General features: G+C 48.7%; 1 protein-coding gene across 8 annotated transcripts; it reads left to right on the top strand.

The window, feature by feature from the left end:
• The first annotated feature begins 616 nt into the window (after positions 1 to 616).
• MRPL28 (mitochondrial ribosomal protein L28) lies at positions 617 to 14,639 on the top strand. 8 transcript variants are annotated; one of them, XM_005306161.4, is made up of 6 exons: positions 617 to 761; positions 2,314 to 2,614; positions 7,230 to 7,382; positions 7,967 to 8,101; positions 8,821 to 8,907; positions 14,144 to 14,639. In XM_005306161.4, exons 2-6 carry the CDS (start codon positions 2,327 to 2,329, stop codon positions 14,237 to 14,239), a joined length of 759 nt encoding a protein of 252 aa, XP_005306218.1. In that variant the 5' UTR covers positions 617 to 761; positions 2,314 to 2,326; the 3' UTR covers positions 14,240 to 14,639. The 8 variants fall into 8 exon arrangements, with proteins under 8 accessions (XP_005306218.1, XP_023956415.1, XP_005306219.1 ...); XM_024100647.3 differs by having other exon boundaries at positions 737 to 797; XM_005306162.5 differs by lacking the exon at positions 617 to 761 and adding an exon at positions 779 to 868.
• Positions 14,640 to 19,163: the final 4,524 nt, after the last annotated feature.

Genomic DNA, 19,163 nt, shown 5'->3' with positions numbered 1-19,163 from the left:
AGCACCGCCCCCCTCCAGGTGCCACCCCAAGCATATGCTCGGTAGGCTGGTGCCTGGAGCCGGCCCTGTGCGCGGAGCCCCGTGGCCCCCCCCACCAGGAGCCAGACCTGCTGCTGGCTGTTTCTGGGCCACAGTGTGGGGTCAAAACAGGTAGGGACGAGCCTGCCTTAGCCAGGCAGCACCACCGACAGGACTTTTAACGGCCTGGTCGGTGGTGCTCACCAGAGCTGTCGCGACCCAGTGCCTTACATTACAGTACTGGGCTGTGACCCAGTTTGAAAACCACTGCGCTAATGCATTTTGGTCACAATGCGCTACAGTGGGCACTAGGGCCCTTTTTGGGGGTGGTCAGAGACTGGTTTTTCTGCATCTTGGAGGTGGCCGCCCTAGCCCCCAACCCCACCACCCGCAGCCTGACCCTGGTGCTCCCAGCCTGACCCCTTAAACCCCCTGACCTCAGGCCCGCACCCCTGCTAGAGCTGGGCTGAGCATAGGCAGGGCCCTGGTGCGCGGACTCCGGGGAGCTCGGTTCGCCCCGCCCCGGCGGGCGGTGCCCCTTCGCAGGCGCACTCTGATCCGCTCTTCGCTCGTCCCCGCTCGCGCTTTCTCCAAACCCCGAGAGGAGGGGGGCGGAGCTTGCGAGTGACACCAGCGGCAGCCAATGGGAGCAGCCTCGTGGATAGCGCCGCGGGTCCCGGTTTCTGTTTCCGGTGGCAAGGGGCGGGCGCTGGGGCTGTCTGCGCGAGCGGGGGTTGGCTGTGGTACGTGGGCTGTAGATGGGGTCGGGCTGTGGGGGGGTGAGTGAGAGGGAGCAGGGCGGTTGGAGCCCCGGGGAAGCAGGGCGGTGGCAGAGCCGGATTAACCTTTTGTGGGTCCGGCGCCAGGCATGCTTGTGGGCCCCCGCGGGGGCAAAGGAACGGGGCGGTCCCCAGAGCAAGGGGCCAGCCAGGGGCATTGGGGCATAGCATGGTGCAGGGCCGGCTCTAGGCACCAGCAAACCAAGCACGTGCTTGGGGTGGCACATGTTCAGGGGCGGCATTCCGGCCATCTTTTTTTGGTTTTGTTTTTTGTTGCTTCGGGTGGCAAAAGCCTAGAGCCGGCCCTGGCAGCAGCAGTGCGTGGTGCGCACAGGGCGCCCTGGGGCTGCTATGGTTCATGCTGTGGGGGAGCAGCGCCCGTACCTTGTGGCTGGGCCGAGCAGGAGATACTCGTGCTGGGGGCCGCCCCGCGGGGCACAGGGAGCCACCTGCAGGTACCGCAGGGCGGCCGCCCCCCAGTTCCGCAGCCGGGGCTGGGCGAAACAGCCCGAGCTGCCCAGGGACTGCAGCAGGGCAGCCAGAAGCAGAAGTAGCAGCGGGGCCATAGAGGGCAGGGTGCTGCCATGTGGGGCCCGCATCCCGCTCTCCGGGGCTCCACTTCCTCTGGGGCTACCCTGTCCCGGCTCCTCAGCCCCCTGCCGGGGCGGTCCCCCAGCTCTGCCCTCCTGGGTCCGGCTAGTCCTGGAGGTGGGATCCCTGGCTGGAGGGACCCTGGGCTGAGGCGCGGCCCGAAAGCCCCACTGCTTACCCCGACCCTGCCAGCGCCGGACTGGCTGGAGGCAAGGGGGGAGCAGGCGGAGTCAGCACTGGTGGGGGGAGCCCAGGGCTGGGGCGGCAGGGGGTGTGGGTGGGGGGGGAGGAGAGAGACCAGGGCTGTGGCGACAGGGGGTGCGTGTGGGGGGGGGGAGAGAAACCAGGCCTGGGATGGCAGGGGGTCTGGGTGGGGGAGGGCACTGGTGGGGGGGGGGGGGGGAGGTGAGAGCCCAGGGCTGGGGTGGGGGGCAGCCAAAAATTTTTTTGCTTGGTGCGGCAAAAAACCTAGAGCTAGCCCTGGCATGGTGGGGCCGGCCCCGTTCCACCCAGCCCAGTGCAAGGGCTCTGTATACAAACTGGCAGTTGCCAATCGCACACTGACCCGCCCAGCCCTGTGCTGCCAGCGTGCCCCTTCCCCTCGGGGGTGGGCCCATGCTGTGCCACACAGCCCCGACTCCCTATGCCCAGGGCATCTGCCAGGCTGAGCTGGCAGCGTGGCCAGGGCTGGTCCAGTGCCAGGATGGGGAATCACTCCAGCCTCTCGGGAGTGGCACAATTAGTCAGGCCAGGGTCTCCCCCAGCCCTGACCGGACTCTCTCAGGACCCACTTGCCTGGAGATAGGATGACCATACATCCCCTTTTGGCTGGGACAGTTCCCTTTTTAAACTCTGTCCTGGCCATCCTGACTTTTTTGACAAATATCCGATATCCTAACTGATCCGTTCTGTTGTTTGTTAACAGCAACCACTGCCTGATGCCGCTACACAAGTACCCGCCGCGGATCTGGGAAGCTCTGAAACTGAAGCAGGGTATCTATGCCCGTCTGCCTGCTCATTATCTCAAGTCACTACAGGATAATACACAGCCCACCCCAGTTCACTGGAAACCCCTTGGGGTGAAATATAAATTAAATCCAAAAACAGGCCAACGAGAGCGAGTGCAGGATGTTCCTATCCCAGTCTACTACCCCCCAGAGTCTCAGCAAGGGCTCTGGGGAGGAGAAGGCTGGATTTCTGGCTTTCGGTATGCTGGTAATGACAAAGTGAGTGAGTATGAAGTGCATTCTCATCTTATGGCTTCATTTGTCTGCTGAGTGAATTGGGCCAATGCTAGGAACAGGCTGCCACCACCACGCACTTTAGCACCAAAATCAGAAGGGAGAGAAAATTCCCCCCCACCCCCCATTCTTCAGTAGCAGGGAGCTTGGGTGGCAGTTGCTGTAACTCTTATTCTTTTTTCTTCACCAATAGTATCCAGGCTTCCATGTTAGGGTTTATTGTTCCTCTTTCTCCCACCTGCTCTGATGAGAGCATCATATGAACTGTGGTCTACTATACTTTCATTTGCTAATCTTGAGAAATAATTCCTGTTTATGCAGTGTTGTAATGGGCTGTGTAACTAAGGGTACGTCTTCACTACCCCCCATATCGGCGGGTAGCAATCAGTTTATCCGGGATCGATATATCGTGTCTCGTTAAGACGCGATATATCGATCCCCGAACACTCCGGAACTCCACCAGAGCGAGCGGCAGTAGCGCAGTCGACGGGGGAGCTGCGGCCGTCGATCCAGCGCCGTGTGGACCCCAGGTAATTCGATCCAAGATATTTCGACTTCAGCTATGCCATTCGCGTAGCTGGAGTTGCGTATCTTGGCTCGATTTCCCTCCCCCTCCCCCCCCCCCCCCCCCCCCCCCCCCCCGACCAGCCCCAAGACCCAACCACATGTGCAAGAGGAGCTGCTGCAGCCTTAATGTTGCCAAAGCTGCAGAGCTACAATAGAGTAAGAGGAGCAGAGTGGTAGGAAGCAAAGTCATAGCTACCGTCAGGCAGTGTGAGGAGTGATAAATTTATCCCCACGTGGTTTAGAAAGGGGCCCGTGCATCCTGAAAGTCATTGCTTTTTACCTGCTGTTCTGCAGATAATTTTATTATAAGAAGCAGAGTTGGGGAGGGGCATGCCAAGGTCAATTCTGGCCATGAAGTTTGGAGGTGTATTTCTAAGTGCTTAAGTAATGACCTTCTTGGTAACTAATGAACTTAATGTAAATCGCTTTTTCTTCTTTTGTAAGGACATGGATCTTGTCTCCTATTTACATAGAGAGTTCTTGCCTTCGATGTATTTATTCAAGATGTGCTTTATGTAAAACCATATTTTCAGACCCGTAGACTGTCCTATAACTTGCAGGCCTGTTCCTCTGGCATTTGACTGTGTTGAGCACAGATAAGAGATCCTGAGCACCAGCCTCTTAAGCTTAATCAGGAATAGAGTTAAACTTGTTCCATCTAAAACTGTTATTTTCAGCTTGGCACCCTTCACTAGTTTATAATATGAGACCAGATACTAGTCCAGGGGTCGGCAACCTTTCAGAAGTGGTGTGCCAAGTCTTCGTTTATTCACTCTAATTTAAGGTTTTGCGTGCCAGTAATACATTTTAATGTTTTTAGAAGGATTCTTTCTAGAAGTCTATAATATATAACTAAACTATTGTTGTATGTAAAGCAAATAAGGTTTTTAAAATGTTTTAAGAAGCTTCATTTAAAATTAGATTAAAATGCAGAGCCCCCCGGACCGGTCGCCAGGACCCGGGCAGTGTGAGTGCCACTGAAAATCAGCTCGCGTGCCGCCTTTGGCACGCGTGCCATAGGTTGCCTACCCCTGTACTAGTCTAAGTTGTTTCATTAAGGGTGATGCTTAAAGTATGTGTTTATGGTCTGTAAAATTGATGCCTTATTACTTCACAGAACCTGCTACCTGTGTATATTTAGTCTTATCTGTTGATTTCACAGACCCAAACAAGTTCCTGCTCCTGTTGGTACTGCAATGCCAGTACAGCTCTGGAAGAGAACTGGTGCCTACTCTTGTTTAGATGTGTGGCAGTTCTCCAAAAAGGGCCATATTTTTAAGTTTAATGTATCCACCCTACACACACCCACGTTATATATTATTTGAAAACTTATTTAAGATGAGGTATGATGTGGCGCTGTAAGCCTGTAGGTAAGGTGAAACAGTGGTACCCAAAATGAGTGTAACTTTTTTCACAGTTCCGGAAACACTGCAACATGACTGACCATGGTTTTTCTGTTTAAATTAATTTCAATACCTTAATGTCATGCTTATTAGTCAAAGCTAGCAAATGATAATGTATTAAAAGATTTTCATTGGTTTTGCATGAGCAATTCCCCCCCAACCCCCCAGAAATGATGCTGTTTAGCATGTGGCAAAAATGGCAAATATAAACACATACTAACATGAAATGTTTTCACATCACATGTTTTATATGTCAAAGCATATCACGTGATTATAATAATTTTCTATATTTTCAATTGAAATTTGCTGATCTGATCAATCTCACGCTGAATGTTGCACACCACTAGCAGTAGATTACATGCCCATAGTTTGTGCTTCGTAGTGGGTAGATATAAATGTATGTTAATTCCTAATGTAGTTCTCCATTTGTGAGCTTTTATACATACAATGTAGCATCTAGTCTGCCTGGTAGATTTAAATTTGTACTCGCCTATGCAACTACCCATTGAAATATTCTAGAAACTATTGTTTTAATTCAGTGACACGTATGCACAGGTCAGTATTAGTGTTAGAGATGACAGCTTCATATTATGAATATCCAAAGGCTATGAGAGAAAGAAGTTACCTAACAAGAAGAAGTGAAGACAAAGTCCACAAACAAGTCCTTGCCTCTGCACTGAAGAAGGAAGAAGAGCATGTTACAACTCTTAACAACCATGTCAGCAACAATAAGACAAACACATTTTACCCTACATAGCATCCGGAAGTGCTTATCAACATATCTGCTGAAGTACATGTCACATCAGATGTACAAGAGACTCTACTGAAAATAGCAGCTGTTGGGGAAGAACAAATGGAGAGATTTGAGAGAGATGCATGATTGTGCTGCAATTTCTTATACATACACAGTTCTGCTTATGCTGTCAAACATGAGAATAGACTCTTAAAATCCACAGCAGGCTTCTGTCAGGCCTACATATGCCTTTGCTCCCAACAGTAATGATGTTGACTAGAAATGTCAGCAGTGCTATTACATTTCAATGATACCTGTACAAATATGTTGTTAGACTTTGTTTAACCCTTTAGATCAGTGGTTCTTAACCTTTTTTCATTTGTGGCCCCTAAAAAAAATTTCAAATGGAGGTGAGAACCCCTTCGGAAGTTTTAGAAATAATCTGTGGACCCCCAGGGGTATGTGAACCACAGGTTGAGAATCATTGCTCTAGATTATAACTTCAAAGCATCACAACAACAAAGAAATCCAATTTTATGTCTTGAATTGATTCATAGAGTCAAACTAACAGAAACAAATGCAAATATGTCAAAGTGGTCATTTTAACGTATTGATGGCAGTTATATCACTGTTTCTATGGTAATGGCATCAATTCACAGCTTCACATTAGACCTCATCTTAAAGTAGACATAATAAGCTTTCAAATGATGTACAGGGGGCATATGTGTGTATAGAGAAAGTATACTAAGTCGACCAAATTGGTGGTGTTTGCTGCCCACCTATTTGTGCAACGTATTCAGAATTGTTGACTGAATTCCAGTGTTAGGTTCTAGTGCTGGTGATGTGCAAATCAGGAAGAGCCCAGCTTAACTATCAGATCCCAGGGTAAGTGTGCAGGGATGGCAGGTAGAACAAATATAATTTTACTTATCAGCTGAGCAAACTTGCTCTGGAATGACTGAGACCCAATACCCACAGACTTCTCCAGCAAACCCTTCATCCAGTTTTCAGTAAATCATGCCTAGATTTAATTTCTGACCCAGCATGATTTTATTCTGTAGTTCCTGAAAGGCTGTAAGGGCCAGACCCTCCAGGTATCAGGTGCCCATCTCCCATTGAAATCAGGTGGTAGTTGAGTACCTAAATACCTTTTGAGAATCTAGAGCAACTTCTTGACACAGGAATAAATCTGTTGCACAGCAGAGCCGACAATAATTAGTATTGTGTTTGTCTAACCGAGGTGTGTGAACCAAGGCTTCTGCACACAGCAACAGTGTGTCTACTTTCCTATGGTGTGATTAGGCTTCCTGCCTTAGGGCTAGTCTTGGGAGGTGTTGGGATGCCAAACAAGGCACGTTTGTGCTTTTTGTAAGAGTTTGTCTGTTTCGTTCCAAGTAATCCCTTGGTGTGTCCTAGGATGACCCAATGTTCTGGGTCTTGGAGCAGCATTGTAATGTCTCCAGCCTTGGATCAGGGTAAACCTGAGGTGAATGAAACCTGACAAACACTGACCAGCAAGGAGAAGGTGATGTGGGGGAGCAGGAGGAAGTCATTGGGTAGGGGGGCACCCCAACTTAACTCAATTGTGGATCATAGCAGCTTATCAGGAGATTAGTTTGCATAAAATGGAGTAGATTGCAATAGCTGTGAGAAGTACTTCCCAGCATGCAATGTAGCCTGGCTGCCCAGATTGCATGCTGGGTTCTGCTTTCCCCACACGCTATATCTGCGGGTGGGCCCTATTTGTCCATTCCTGCCTTAGGGGCTCTGTGACAAAACATAGGCTCTCTACTGCCATGCCAGTGTTTGTGGGTGCGATTGTATAGTCTCTTCTGAGTAATGTGGCCATTAACAGAGGGATGATTTATTCTTTGGGAATCTTGTTTATCCCTATTAGCTCTCAAACAGATTGAAGAAGACTTGGAAGCCACAGCTTTTTGAGCGGGAGTTGTATAGTGAGATCCTTGACAAGAAGTTGACCATTACAGTCACCATGAGAACCCTGGACTTGATCGACGCAGCCTATGGATTGGATTTCTACATCCTCAAGGCAAGGCGCATGTGTTTCTGCTTTGCTGAGTTATGGGGGAGGGTAGGCCCCTGAACTTTTCCCAATGAGATCCACATCAGAAGCTTGGCATTTACCACAGTGCTGCACCCAAATCATGTAAGTGGAGCTGGTTGGAAGCACCCTAACCTTAATATGGCAGTGCAGCCCTAAAGGTCCCAGCCTGCAATGTTCCATCTTGATTTCAGCATTAAATGTTAGGGCAGCTGTGTCTGTATTCTAGACCTCTGTGACTCAGGGGCTACGCTGACCACACCTCAGAGTGAGTTAAGTTCAATGTAGATGCAAGAAGTTGCTGTGCCTTGTCTGTCCTCAAGCCTTTCTAGTGAGAGCTTCAACAACCTCCACCAGCTAGTCACGCAGCTGTTTGCAGCATTTTCTTAGTGCCTAGTTTAAATTTCCTTTCTGGTTGTTACTACAATGCTGCCTATAAAATAGCAGGCAGTACTGAGGAGTAGCCACAAGTAGGTGGGGAAAGGACTGACTGTTTCACTGATGTTGCAGAAAAGTAATTTACAGTCTTTTTTGAATCCATCAACATCAATCATCAAACTTTATTCCTTCAGACTCCAAAGGTTGATCTGTGTTCCAAGCTAGGGATGGATTTGAAACGAACAATGCTGCTACGGCTTGCTCGGAGGGACCCTAGCCTGCATCCAAATGATCCAGCAAAGAGAGAGGCTATCTATAACAAGTATCAGGTGGGTAGTTCACCTGTTTATTATCAGATCTATACAATGAAGCTTGTCTGTCCCTCCTAATTGGTCATGTTTTTGGCAGTGGGGTGATGAATAGTTGAAGATTCTATTCTCAGGGTTAAAACTGGAGGGTAGAGTTGATTTCCCCCTCCCCCATTCTATTATTTGGCCAGTTGTCATTTTACATGGGCTGTTTGCTGAGTGCACCTTTGATCAGTCAGAAGGGAAAGGCTCACGTTTTTGGTGTTAGCCAGAAAGGCCTTGAAATGATCACTGGGCTTCTACCATCACCACTATGTTGACAGAGGGGCCATCTGAGCTGCTGCTGCAGTGAAGCCCTATCCGTGTGTGTGGGATACGGCTGATTAACATTTAATGCTGAAGTAAGTCAGCACAGAGCCAGTGTTAACGTAATACCCAGTTCCCAAAGCTATTCTGACGTTCACTATGCTGACCTAAGACAGAGCCTGGCAGCTTGTGTGCAATAAGAAACAAACCTATGTTTGCTAAATGGAAAAGTAGTAAGCTGGGACGGATAAACTTCTTTGCTGGTCACCAGAAATGGAAAGTGCACATGCACAATGCTCAATTCTTTTGACGGTGATTCTGTTCCAATTAGCTCCCCCCCCAGTTGCCTGAGACATTCCCACAGTCCTACTGGAGCTAGTCACTAACTTCCCCAGTGAAGATTGTACCATTAACCCCTTCCTCTTGTCACACAGGAATTTGTGATCCCAGAAGAGGAGGCTGAGTGGGTTGGGCTGAGTTTGGAAGAAGCCGTAGAAAAGCAGCGGCTTCTAGAGAAGAAGGTGAGTTCTGAGTTATATGGGAACACAATGTCCTCACTCTCTCTTGGGCAGCACCCACTTGCTGTGTATTCAGTTGCTTTACAAAGAGCCCATGCAGTGCTCTCATTGATGCTGTGCTCTGAGGTGGGCACCTCCGAAGTGCCACGTTAATCAGCACAGCTAATGTGGACATGTTTTAACAGGAGATGTTTAATGTTGGAATGATTTCCTTGGGGGTGTTTGATAGGAGTCAGTTACACACACACCCTTGACCCTATAATGGAAATGCTTTGAGTCTGCTGGCTTCTTTCTTTTCAGAAGGAATCATTCCTCTGAGCCCCTTCTAGGTCACATCCATGCTGCTTAGGATATGTAGATATGACTGCAGGTTCCAGGTCCCCCCCTGCAGCCCTATCAACACCTCAGTTTCACTTGCTTTTCAGAAATACTAATCTGGAGCTTCTTAGTATTATGAGGTAGGGGTTGGGGATCCCACAGGCAGCCACAATGCATCAGAAGAGAGAGTAGCTTCCAAGCTTCCCAGCAGCCTGCAGGGTGTGTGCCCCACGCTCACCCCCAGTACTCCCATCCTCCCATCTGTTTGCAACCTCAGCAGTCACAGAAAGACACAGCATAGTATGGTTTAGTTGTTCCTGAGCTTCATGGAGGATGGGATTCCAGGCCACCAATTCCAGGGGTGGGGGTGTCCTGTAGTAGCAGAGGAAGAAAGGACAGAGCATGGAAGGGTTGGCAGTGGAGGCCAAGGGCAATTATCAAAAGGCTTAGCAATCCTCGTGTGGAATCATTGATCTCTAGCCTTACCTGCATGAGTGTGGATGGATCAGTACTTGTGCTCTTCTGTGAACTTACTTTTTTTTTGAGACATCCTAAACAGTTGAGACACAGTTGAGGAGGAGAGGGTGTTGCCAATACTTTGGAGGATAGAACTAAAATTCAGGGGGATCTTGATAAATTGGAGAACTGGGCTATAGATGACAAAATGAAATTCAACAAAGACAAATGTAAGGTGCTACGCTTAGGGAAGAAAAATCAAAAGCACAAATACAGAATGCAGGATAACTGGCCTGGCAGTACACAGCATTGCAGAGAAGGATCTGGGAGTTGTGGTGGATCACAACCACAACATGCATCAGCAATGCGATGCTGTTGCAAAACAAGCAAATGCAATTTTAGGTTACATTAATAGAGGCATAGCATGCAAGACACGGGAGGTGATAGTACCGCTCTACTGGAGTACTGCGTCCAGCTTTGGTCACCAATGTATAGAACGGATGTGGAGAAATGAATGGATCCAGAGGAGAGCAACAAAGCTGATCAAAGGATGGAATGCAAGCCATATGAACAAAGGCTAAAGGAACTGTGTGTGTTTAGTTTGGAAAAGAGGAAACTAAGGGGAGACATGATAGTAGTCTTCAGATACTTGGAAGGGTGTCCGCTCTTGCCTCAGAGGGCAGGACAAGAGATAATGGGTTCAAACTACAGCATAGCTGATTTAGATTAATCTCAGGAAAAACTTCCTAACTGTAAGAACAGCAGGACAATGGAACAGACTGCCTAGGGAGGTTGTGGAAGCTACTTCACTGGAGGTTTTCAAAAGGAGATGGGAGAGTCATCTGTCTTGAATGGTTTAGACACAACAAATCCAGCATCTTGGCAGGGGGTTAGAGCAGATGATCTTTGTGATCCCTTCTGACCCTATGGTTCCTATGATTCTATAACCTGGTGCCCAGTCTCTGAGTGGCTTCAGCACCTAGCAAAGCCTGCAGTGCTTTCTGGGGTCAGGGCGTTAGATTTTTTTCCCCCTACCCGTGTAGTGATCGGCTGAAACCCTGTAGCAGCATCACACTGCGTGACCCCAGTGACTGCAAATGACTACTGCGTTATTTATGATAAATAACTAGAGGGGTGCGCTTTGTGGTGTCTGTGGGCCAACCTGCAGACCCAGTGAGAGGGCAGCATGTTCCTGCAGCCTGTGATGTGTGGGCAGCAGGTGGAGAGCCAGTCATTTTTATCCGCAAAAAGAACACGAGTACTTGTGGCACCTTAGAGACTAACAAATTTATTAGAGCATAAGCTTTCGTGGACTACAGCCCACTTATGCACCGAATAAGTCATTTTTATGCCTGCAGCTATTTGGCCGGGGGAAGGAGATGTGTAGGGAGTGATGTGGATGGATAATGGGGAGCCTGCAATAGATACTTCTAGTCCCTGCACTCGGAGCTGCTTTTGTTCTTTACCTTCCAATTACTCATTAATCTGACTCCATCCTCTTCCCACTTGACTATAGAAGTTCACACAGCTCCCTCACTAGAATCCTAATGCCCCCCAGCATTTGGCTGAGAATCACTGCCTACTCTCCCACCCACCCTCCAGGGCCCCCCTTCTTCCAGAGACAGTATTTGTGCTGTGGAGCTGATAAATGCAGGGTTCATTATAAACAGTCTCTGCTGCCTCTTCTGGGTCCTTATCTTTCCTCCCCATCCCCAGATCCCTGCTTGCCTCATTATCACCCCCCACTCCCTTCCAACTACACTGCCCCCTCCCCTCCTGGTGCCTGCTTTGACCTCCACATCTTCACTTCCCTCCAGGTTAGTGGTCCCCAAATTGTGGGGCATGGCCACATAAGGGGGCATGGAGGAATGTTCAGGTGGGTGCATGACAGGGCCTGGGCCAGCCCCAATGAGAAGGCAGGGAGGGATCTCCCCCCGCTGCAGCTCTGCCCTCATTCCCTCTCTACCCCCAGGCCAGCTGTGCCTGTACTCCCAGCTCCTCCCACATCCCCAGTTCCACCCCCAGCTCCGCCTTCAGCCCAAGCTCCTCTGCTGAGCCAACTGTGCAGTAATCGGGTGGTGGGGGTGGGGGCGGGGGAGAGAGGCATGGACAGATTCCATTACTGGTCGGGGGAGGGGGGAGCACAACAGGGCACCACTGCTTCAGGTCCCTGCTTCCCCTCACCACACACCCCTGCAACTCCAAAGTACCTTTTTACTCCTTAGTCTCCTTCCCTCTTCCTCTGCCCCCCCCCCCATTTTTTTCTCCTGTTTCACACCCTGAGTGCCTTATCTCCCAATCTGTTAAACTCCTCTGGAACTTTGGCAGAGATGAGATGGTCGGGGTGTTATGCTGGAAGTTAATGGCTGCCATCATCTGGTCTTTAAATCTCTACAATTACAAGCCTTGTTAAAGCTGCTAGATGTGCTAAGCAGATGTGAGGGGTTCTGTGCCCCCCACTTCCTTTTTCCGGTTTTCTGATTTTCCCCAAAATCAATAGGATTCTGCCCATACATAAGTAGAACGTTCCCTGAAATTTTGGAATAGATCAGATGTGGTATTCCAAAGTTACAGCTTTACTTCCAGACCAACAGTCACATGCTATCAGGATGAGAGCAGGGCCCTGCTTCGCTCAGCCAGTAAAATGATCCAGCCCCTTCAGTACATGACCATCTGCTGTCCTGCAGCACTGGCTGGGTGAAATTGCTTGACATGTACAGCTAATGGAGGGACTAGTCAGTTTTCACCATCCCTTCAGGATTCTAAGTACCACAGCCCAGTCCCCACTTGCGCAGCCTCTTCCCAGGTTGCTGTCTGGTCTCAGTCCTGCCCAGACCTCTGCCTATTTTCCTTGCCCTTCTTAGGGCCATTTCACTCTCAGCGAGGTGATAGTGACCAAATTTCTATTCAGAGGGAATGGCAAACTGCTCAGTAGAACGCCATGAGATATTGTGCATCACTTTCTACCCCATGTGCTTATGGCAGAGCATGTCGCAGGTTCAGAGTTGTGTGCGTGAGAGAAAAGACTGGGTGACTTTTCCTAGGGTACATTACTTTACACTTATTCAAATACACTTTCATTGGTCACTGTGACCTGGGGTAGCCCTCACTGGAAATGCGAAAGTCAAGGCAGGCTGCAAAAGGGAGAGAGATACTCCCAAAACTGGTGGTTAATTCTCAAGTTAAGCTCATCACCAGTCACAAACTGTGCTTCCTATCTCCCACACTGATTATCAACAAGCCAAAAAAGAAATCATACAGCTTCCTTTATTGCAAGCCAGTTTTCTGGCTCTCAGTCAGCACATAGGTCCAGTACAGTGAGAAGTTATTTTAAACTCTGCTCACAAATACAAAAATGTGGCTGACCCTTTGGGGTTAGAAGAACGTCACCAGGTCAGTATAGGTTTGGATCTTACCCAAAATATCATGCTGCCAGCCAATGCTTTAGTGTCTAAAACTAAAGATTTATTATAAAGAAAAAGGAAAGAAAAAGAAGAGAGACAGTAAATGGTAAAACAGTCACATACATACAAAGACTTTAAAGTCCATATATCAGTCCTTAGCAGTAGTGGTGAGTTTGCTGGCTTGAAAGTTCCTCTGGAATACATCCACAGCTTGGATGGATCATTCAGTCTTTTGTTAAGAGCTTCAGCTTGTAGCAAAGTTCCTCCAGAGGTAAGAAGGAGGATTGAAGACAAAATGGAGAAGATGCAGCTGCCTTTTATAGTCTTTTGCCATGTGGCCTGTGCTTCCTTTGTTTCAAACACAAGCTGCCCAGCACCTGGCTTGGAGGCCTTAGCATTCTGTCCATAGACATGCCCCTGCATGCCTTGCTGAGTTATAAGGTGTATCTGCCTTCTCTCAATGGGTCAGTTGTATAGCTGATGGTCCTTAATGGGCCATCAAGCAGGCTAGGCAGAGCTGATGCCCACACTGTCTGGGGGTGTCACCCAGAAGCATAGCACAAGTTTTGAAATACAGACATACATATCTATAACCCATAGCACAAAGGTGACACAAACATATAAACAAGATTATCATCTTTGGCAAATTATAACATTTTTGCAGATCGCTTACATGGCATATCTGGCACAACTCATTACAATTTTACAATATTGATATTCATAATGTCCTTAAGTGTCCCCCAGATGCCACACAGCGTCACAGTCACCATGCTGCTCTTTCCTCCTAAACTATTCAGGAGTGAAGCCGTATCTTTCCATGGGAGAGAGGGGAAGGGCTTGGGAAAACATCCCAAGGGTGAGCTGCAGGTTAGTGAATAGAGATAAGTCTTGGTGCCGTAGTACAGATAGAGAGAGGCAGTGTGTTTAAAAGGTAAGGACTAAAACACCCATTAAAGATTGTTCATGGTTTAACTAGCACAATGGCCGTTGCACACTTTACCCCTTCCCTCTTCCTGTTGCTGCTCAGGTTCAGTCTCTCATTAACCCATTTTCTCTCTCAGGACCCTACTCCTCTTTTTAAAGTGTATGTGGAAGAGCTGGTCCAGCAGCTCACGGAGCAGTCACTCTCTGAAGCAGCAGAAGTAAAGAAATCCTAGCAAGGAACAACTTCCTGTCACAGCCTGGAGTGTGCAGCCTTCCAGGACTATTGATTTCAGCAGGCCTCCCTCTGCTCCTGAGTCACTCGTGCGGCAGAGAAAGGTGGGCTGTTGAAGAGTTTGATCCAGAGTGATCATAGCTGCTACTACTCTCTAGCAATAGTGGCACAAAGTAAAGCCTGAATTCAGGAAGAAAATGGCCCCTTTTGGTCAGGGAAGGACTTACCCCCATCACTTCCTGTCATGCGCCTGTTATACTGACCAAAGTGACGCCATCTGCTTCTGCAAATAATTCCCTTTGGGTCTTGAACTGGGAGCTGATTTAGATGCTTTGAACTGGATTCCTGATGTACAATGAAATGTGCTTATTCAGGGCATCAATAAATATCTTTGCATCTGATAACCCTAATGCTGACTGGCTTTATTTGGTCTGTAGCACAGAATGCAAGCTTTAGGGATGAAGCAACTTAGGAGTTCAGGTCGCTTGCCCCAGCTTATATAGAAGAGCCAACTATTTAGCATCTGAGATTCTGGGCTCCAAAATAGTGACAAATGCACATATCTGCCAGCAGGTGGAGCAGTGTTCTCAGCCTGGGTGGACTGTATCTGTTTGTTACTGCTACACCATAACTCTGGTTCCTTTACAGTTCAGTTTAATACAAGCTTTAGCTCTTTATTTTGTAAAAATCTAATTGAACTGGCTAAAACCAAACGCTAGAATAAAGTGTGAGAGCTGTTTGAAGCGTTCATGGTGATTTGATGAAAACTCAATTGATACAGAAAGAACAAAGTTTAAAAATCACCTGCTTTGCCATTATTTCATTGGATTCTCACTCTTCTCTACACTCCAACACAAAACCATAACAGTGACCTCAGCAGGGTTCAGGCAGAGCCATTGCCCCCCACCTTTTACTGGCTGTGAGGGCAAACAAGGGAGGGGAGGGGGCGGAGAGGAGTGAGCCGGGGGAGCAGGGTCTGGGGGGGGGGGGGGGGGGAGAAGGCAGCGCAAGAGTGGGGCCTCAGGGAGAAGGGGCCATGTGGGGGCTCGGGGAAGGGGTGTCGCAGGGGTTCTGGGGGATCAAAGGGGCAGTGTGAGGCCAGGGCCTTGGGGTGGGGCCACGGTTTGGGCACCGGTGGGCCCCCCACTTTTAGGGTGCTTCTGCTGCTCCTGTCCCCATTGCATGGAATATGGAGCAGCCAGATTTGCTGATCTGTTGATATAATTGATCTAAAAGGATGCGGGATCACTGTTAATGTTTTACCCTAGTAGGTTTGATGAAGCTGAGGTATGTAGTGTTTTTGTTGGAGATGGAAGTAAAAGCCTTATGGAGTGCTGAAGAGTGTTATCAACAGCATTATAGGCCATATGAAGATAGAAAGGAATGCCCAAGTCTTTCCTCTTACTCCCATGCCTTTAAGATGACTTTTGCCCCTGCATTAACTGTTCCTAAATAGAATTTTCTTCTTCAAATGAGGGTCCCTGTGTGTATTCCACACACTGGTGCACATGCGCTCCAGCTGCCAGAGTCTGAAATTTTTTTTTCAAGCAGTGTCCGTTGGTCCACACATGTGCCATAGCATTCTTTGTGCACTGAACCGAGGGCATAAAAGGTGGCGTGGGCCAACATTTCTCCATTTCCTTCTGAATGGTCCAAGTAGGAATCTTTGGTGTGTTCTCAACTCATTTCTACTGTGTTGTTTCTGTAAATATATTGTAAATAGTTTTAGTATTTTTTCTAGTATAGTGTAGTTAGATAGTTGGTCCCCTTTTTCCACCCCACACACACCTTGGGGAATTTATTCCCCCCCCCCAGGGAAGGCTGGGCTTATGCCTAGGGTTCTGGGGTTCAAGAACTGTTTCATGTCCTGGGTCTTTTTCTGTGAGTAACGAATATCTCAGCCAAGAGTAGCATCTGCCGCCCTTTCCCCCAGAACTCCTGAGGGTTGGGAACTGTGACTTAAGAAACACCTAACGGAGAAGGAAATGAGTCTAATCTGATCAGGGCCAGGGACAACCCCCGCCCTGTACGTCAGACCCATCAAACAGGAACTGAGGCTAAGGCCATGTTTATACTTACCAGGGATCCATGCTGCTGTGATTGATGCAGCAGGGGTCGATTTAGCTGGTCTAGTGAAGACCCACTAAATTGACCGCAGAGCGCTTTGCGGTCAACTCTGGTACTCCACCGGAACGAGAAGATTAAGGTAAGTCAACGGGAGAGTGTCCATCGACGCAGTGCAGTGAAGACATTATTCATGTAGTTGGAGTAGCGTAACTTAGGTCGACTTACCGTGGTAGTGTAGACAAGGCCTAAGACTTCTAAGCCTAAAGAGAAGCCTTCCTATGAGAGTAAGAGGCACTCATAGGCAAAAGGACAAACTGTCTTTGTGGAAAACTGCTCCAAAGAGGAAGGATCCCTCCCCACCCTGTCAAAGTTGGGAGCTAAAGACTTAGGCTTGAGTAAATCTTGGCAAGAGAAAGTGGTGCTCAGGGGTATGGATCCGCCAGTTGCAGCACCAGTTCCTATGGCTAAGGACAAACAGCCGCTGGTGCTCTCTGCCACATCCAGGCCAATGTGGTGCCTATAACAACATGACCCCAGATGGATCCGACTTCCACTTTGACCAGGGAAGCTTTGGATCTGACAGCTTCACCAGTGGACTCTCCCTGCTCCCCAGGGTGGTCTAAGACCTAAGTCTTCCTGGAGGACATTTTTGCTCTCCCATGATCTCATTCACCCCTCCTCTTGGGACCGTCCCTATTCCAGGACACTGTTACTCCTGAGGATGCAAAGTCATTCTTCCATCTTGCCTGCCAGCCTCAGTGCGCAGCCGTCAGTGCCATTGGTTTCTACAGGTATGTTAGCAAAAAGAAAAAGGTCAGGGAAAGTATGGGACCCTTGATGAATGGGGGAGGCAACCTAGTGACAGATGATGTGGAAAAGGCTGAAGTACTCAATGCTTTTTCTTTTTGCCTGTGTCTTCACAGACAAGGTCAGCTCCCACACTGCTGTCCCTGGGCAGGCAACAGTATGGGGAGGAGGTGAGCATCCCTCAGTGTTGAAAGAACAGGCTAAGGACTATTTAGAAAAGCTGGACGTGCACAAGTCCATGGGTCCAGATCTAATGCATCGGAGGGTGCTGTGGGTATTGGTTGATGTGATTGCAGAGCCATTGGCCATTATCTTTGAAAACTCGTGGCGATTGGGGGAGGTCACGACGATTGGAAAAAGGCAAATACAGTGTCCATCTTTTAAAAAGGGGAGGAGGAGAACCTGGGGAACTACAGACTGGTCAGCCTCACCTCAGTCCCTGGAAAAATCATGGAGCAGGTCCTCCAGGAAACCATTTTGAAGCACTTGGAGGAGAGGAAGGTGATCAGGAACAGTCAACATGGATTCACCAAGGGCAAGTCATGCCTGACCAACCTGATTGCCTTCTATGACGAGATAACTGGCTCTGTGGATATGGGAAAAGCGGTGGACATGATATATCTTGACTTTAGCAAAGCTTTTGATAAGGTCTCCCACGGTATTCTTGCCAGCAAGTTTAAAAAGTATGGATTGGATGAATGGACTATAAGGTGGATAGAAAACTGGCTAGATTGTCGGGCTCAATGGGTAGTAATCAACAGCTTGATGTCTAGTTGGCAGCTGGTATCAAGCGGAGTGCCCCAGGGGTCGGTCCTTGGGCCGCTTTTGTTCAACATCTTCATTAATGATCTGGATGATGGGATGGATTGCACCCTCAGCAAGTTCGCGGATGATACTAAACTGGGGGGAGAGGTAGATACGCTGGAGGGTAGGGATAAGGTCTACGGTGACCTAGACAAATTGGAGGATTGGGCCAAAAGAAATCTGATGAGGTTCAACAAGGACAAGTGCAGAATCCTGCACTTAGGATGGAAGAATCCCAAGCACTGCTACAGGCTGGGGACTGACTGGCTAAGCAGCAGTTCTGCAGAAAAGGACCTGGGGATTACAGTGGATGAGAAGCTGGATATGAGTCAGCAGTGTGCCCTTGATGCCAAGAAGGCTAACGGCATATTGGGCTGCATTAGTAGGAGCATTGCCAGCAGATAGAGGGAAGTGATTATTCTCTTCTATTCAGCACTGGTAAGGCCACATCTGGAGTATTGCATCCAGTTTTGGGGCCCCCACTACAGAAAGGATATGGACAAATTGGAGAGAGTCCAGTTGAGGGCAACGAAAATTATCAGGGGGCTGGCGCACATGACTTATGAGGAAAAGCTGAGGGAACTGGCCTTGTTTAGGCTCCAGAAGAGTGAGAGGGGATTTGAAAGCAGCCTTCAACTACTTGGAGGAGGGTTCCAAAGAGGATGGAGCTCGGCTGTTCTCAGTGGTGGCAATGACAGAATAAGGAGCAATGGTCTCAAGTTGCAGGGTGGGAGGTCTAGGTTGGATATTAGGAAACACTATTTCACTAGGAGGGTGGTGAAGCACTGGAATGGGTTATCTAGGGAGGTGGTGGAATCTCCATCCTTAGAGGTTTTTAAGGCTCGGCTTGACAAAGTCCTGGCTTGGATGATTTAGTTGGTGTTGGTCCTGCTTTGAGCAGAGGGTTGGACTAGCCCTCCTGAAGTCTCTTCCAACCCTAATCTTCTATGATTTTATTATTCTAATCTGGGGTTAAGCCTTTTCTTCCAGTGAGTTGGAAACTCCTCTGGCGTCTCTGCAGTACCAGGTAGAGTTGGCCCCAGACAGAAGCCCTGTAAGATCAAGGTCCCGACCTATGGCCAGATATGATTGGCCAAAAGACAGGTGGTATCCTGTGCCATGAGGTTTTCCCCTTCCAGTTGCTTCCACGTACTGGCATTGATGGGCCCATGGGAGCTCTACTGTAGACACCTGGGGTTGGTACGTGAGCCCTATTTCCCATCTCCTGGCCAACACCAAACAGCTCC

This window comes from Chrysemys picta, chromosome 10 (assembly GCF_011386835.1).
Source record: "Chrysemys picta bellii isolate R12L10 chromosome 10, ASM1138683v2, whole genome shotgun sequence".
Lineage (NCBI taxonomy): Eukaryota > Metazoa > Chordata > Testudines > Emydidae > Chrysemys > Chrysemys picta.
This window is presented reverse-complemented; position numbering and strand designations above follow the sequence as displayed.

Coding starts and splice junctions, on each gene's coding strand:
- MRPL28 (XM_005306160.5), top strand. CDS start 1,149: ATGGTTCATGCTGTGGGGGAGCAGCGCCCGTACCTTGTGGCTGGGCCG. Junction 2,615..7,229: donor GGTATGCTGGTAATGACAAA/GTGAGTGAGTAT, acceptor TATCCCTATTAG/CTCTCAAACAGATTGAAGAA. Junction 8,102..8,820: donor CTATCTATAACAAGTATCAG/GTGGGTAGTTCA, acceptor CTTGTCACACAG/GAATTTGTGATCCCAGAAGA.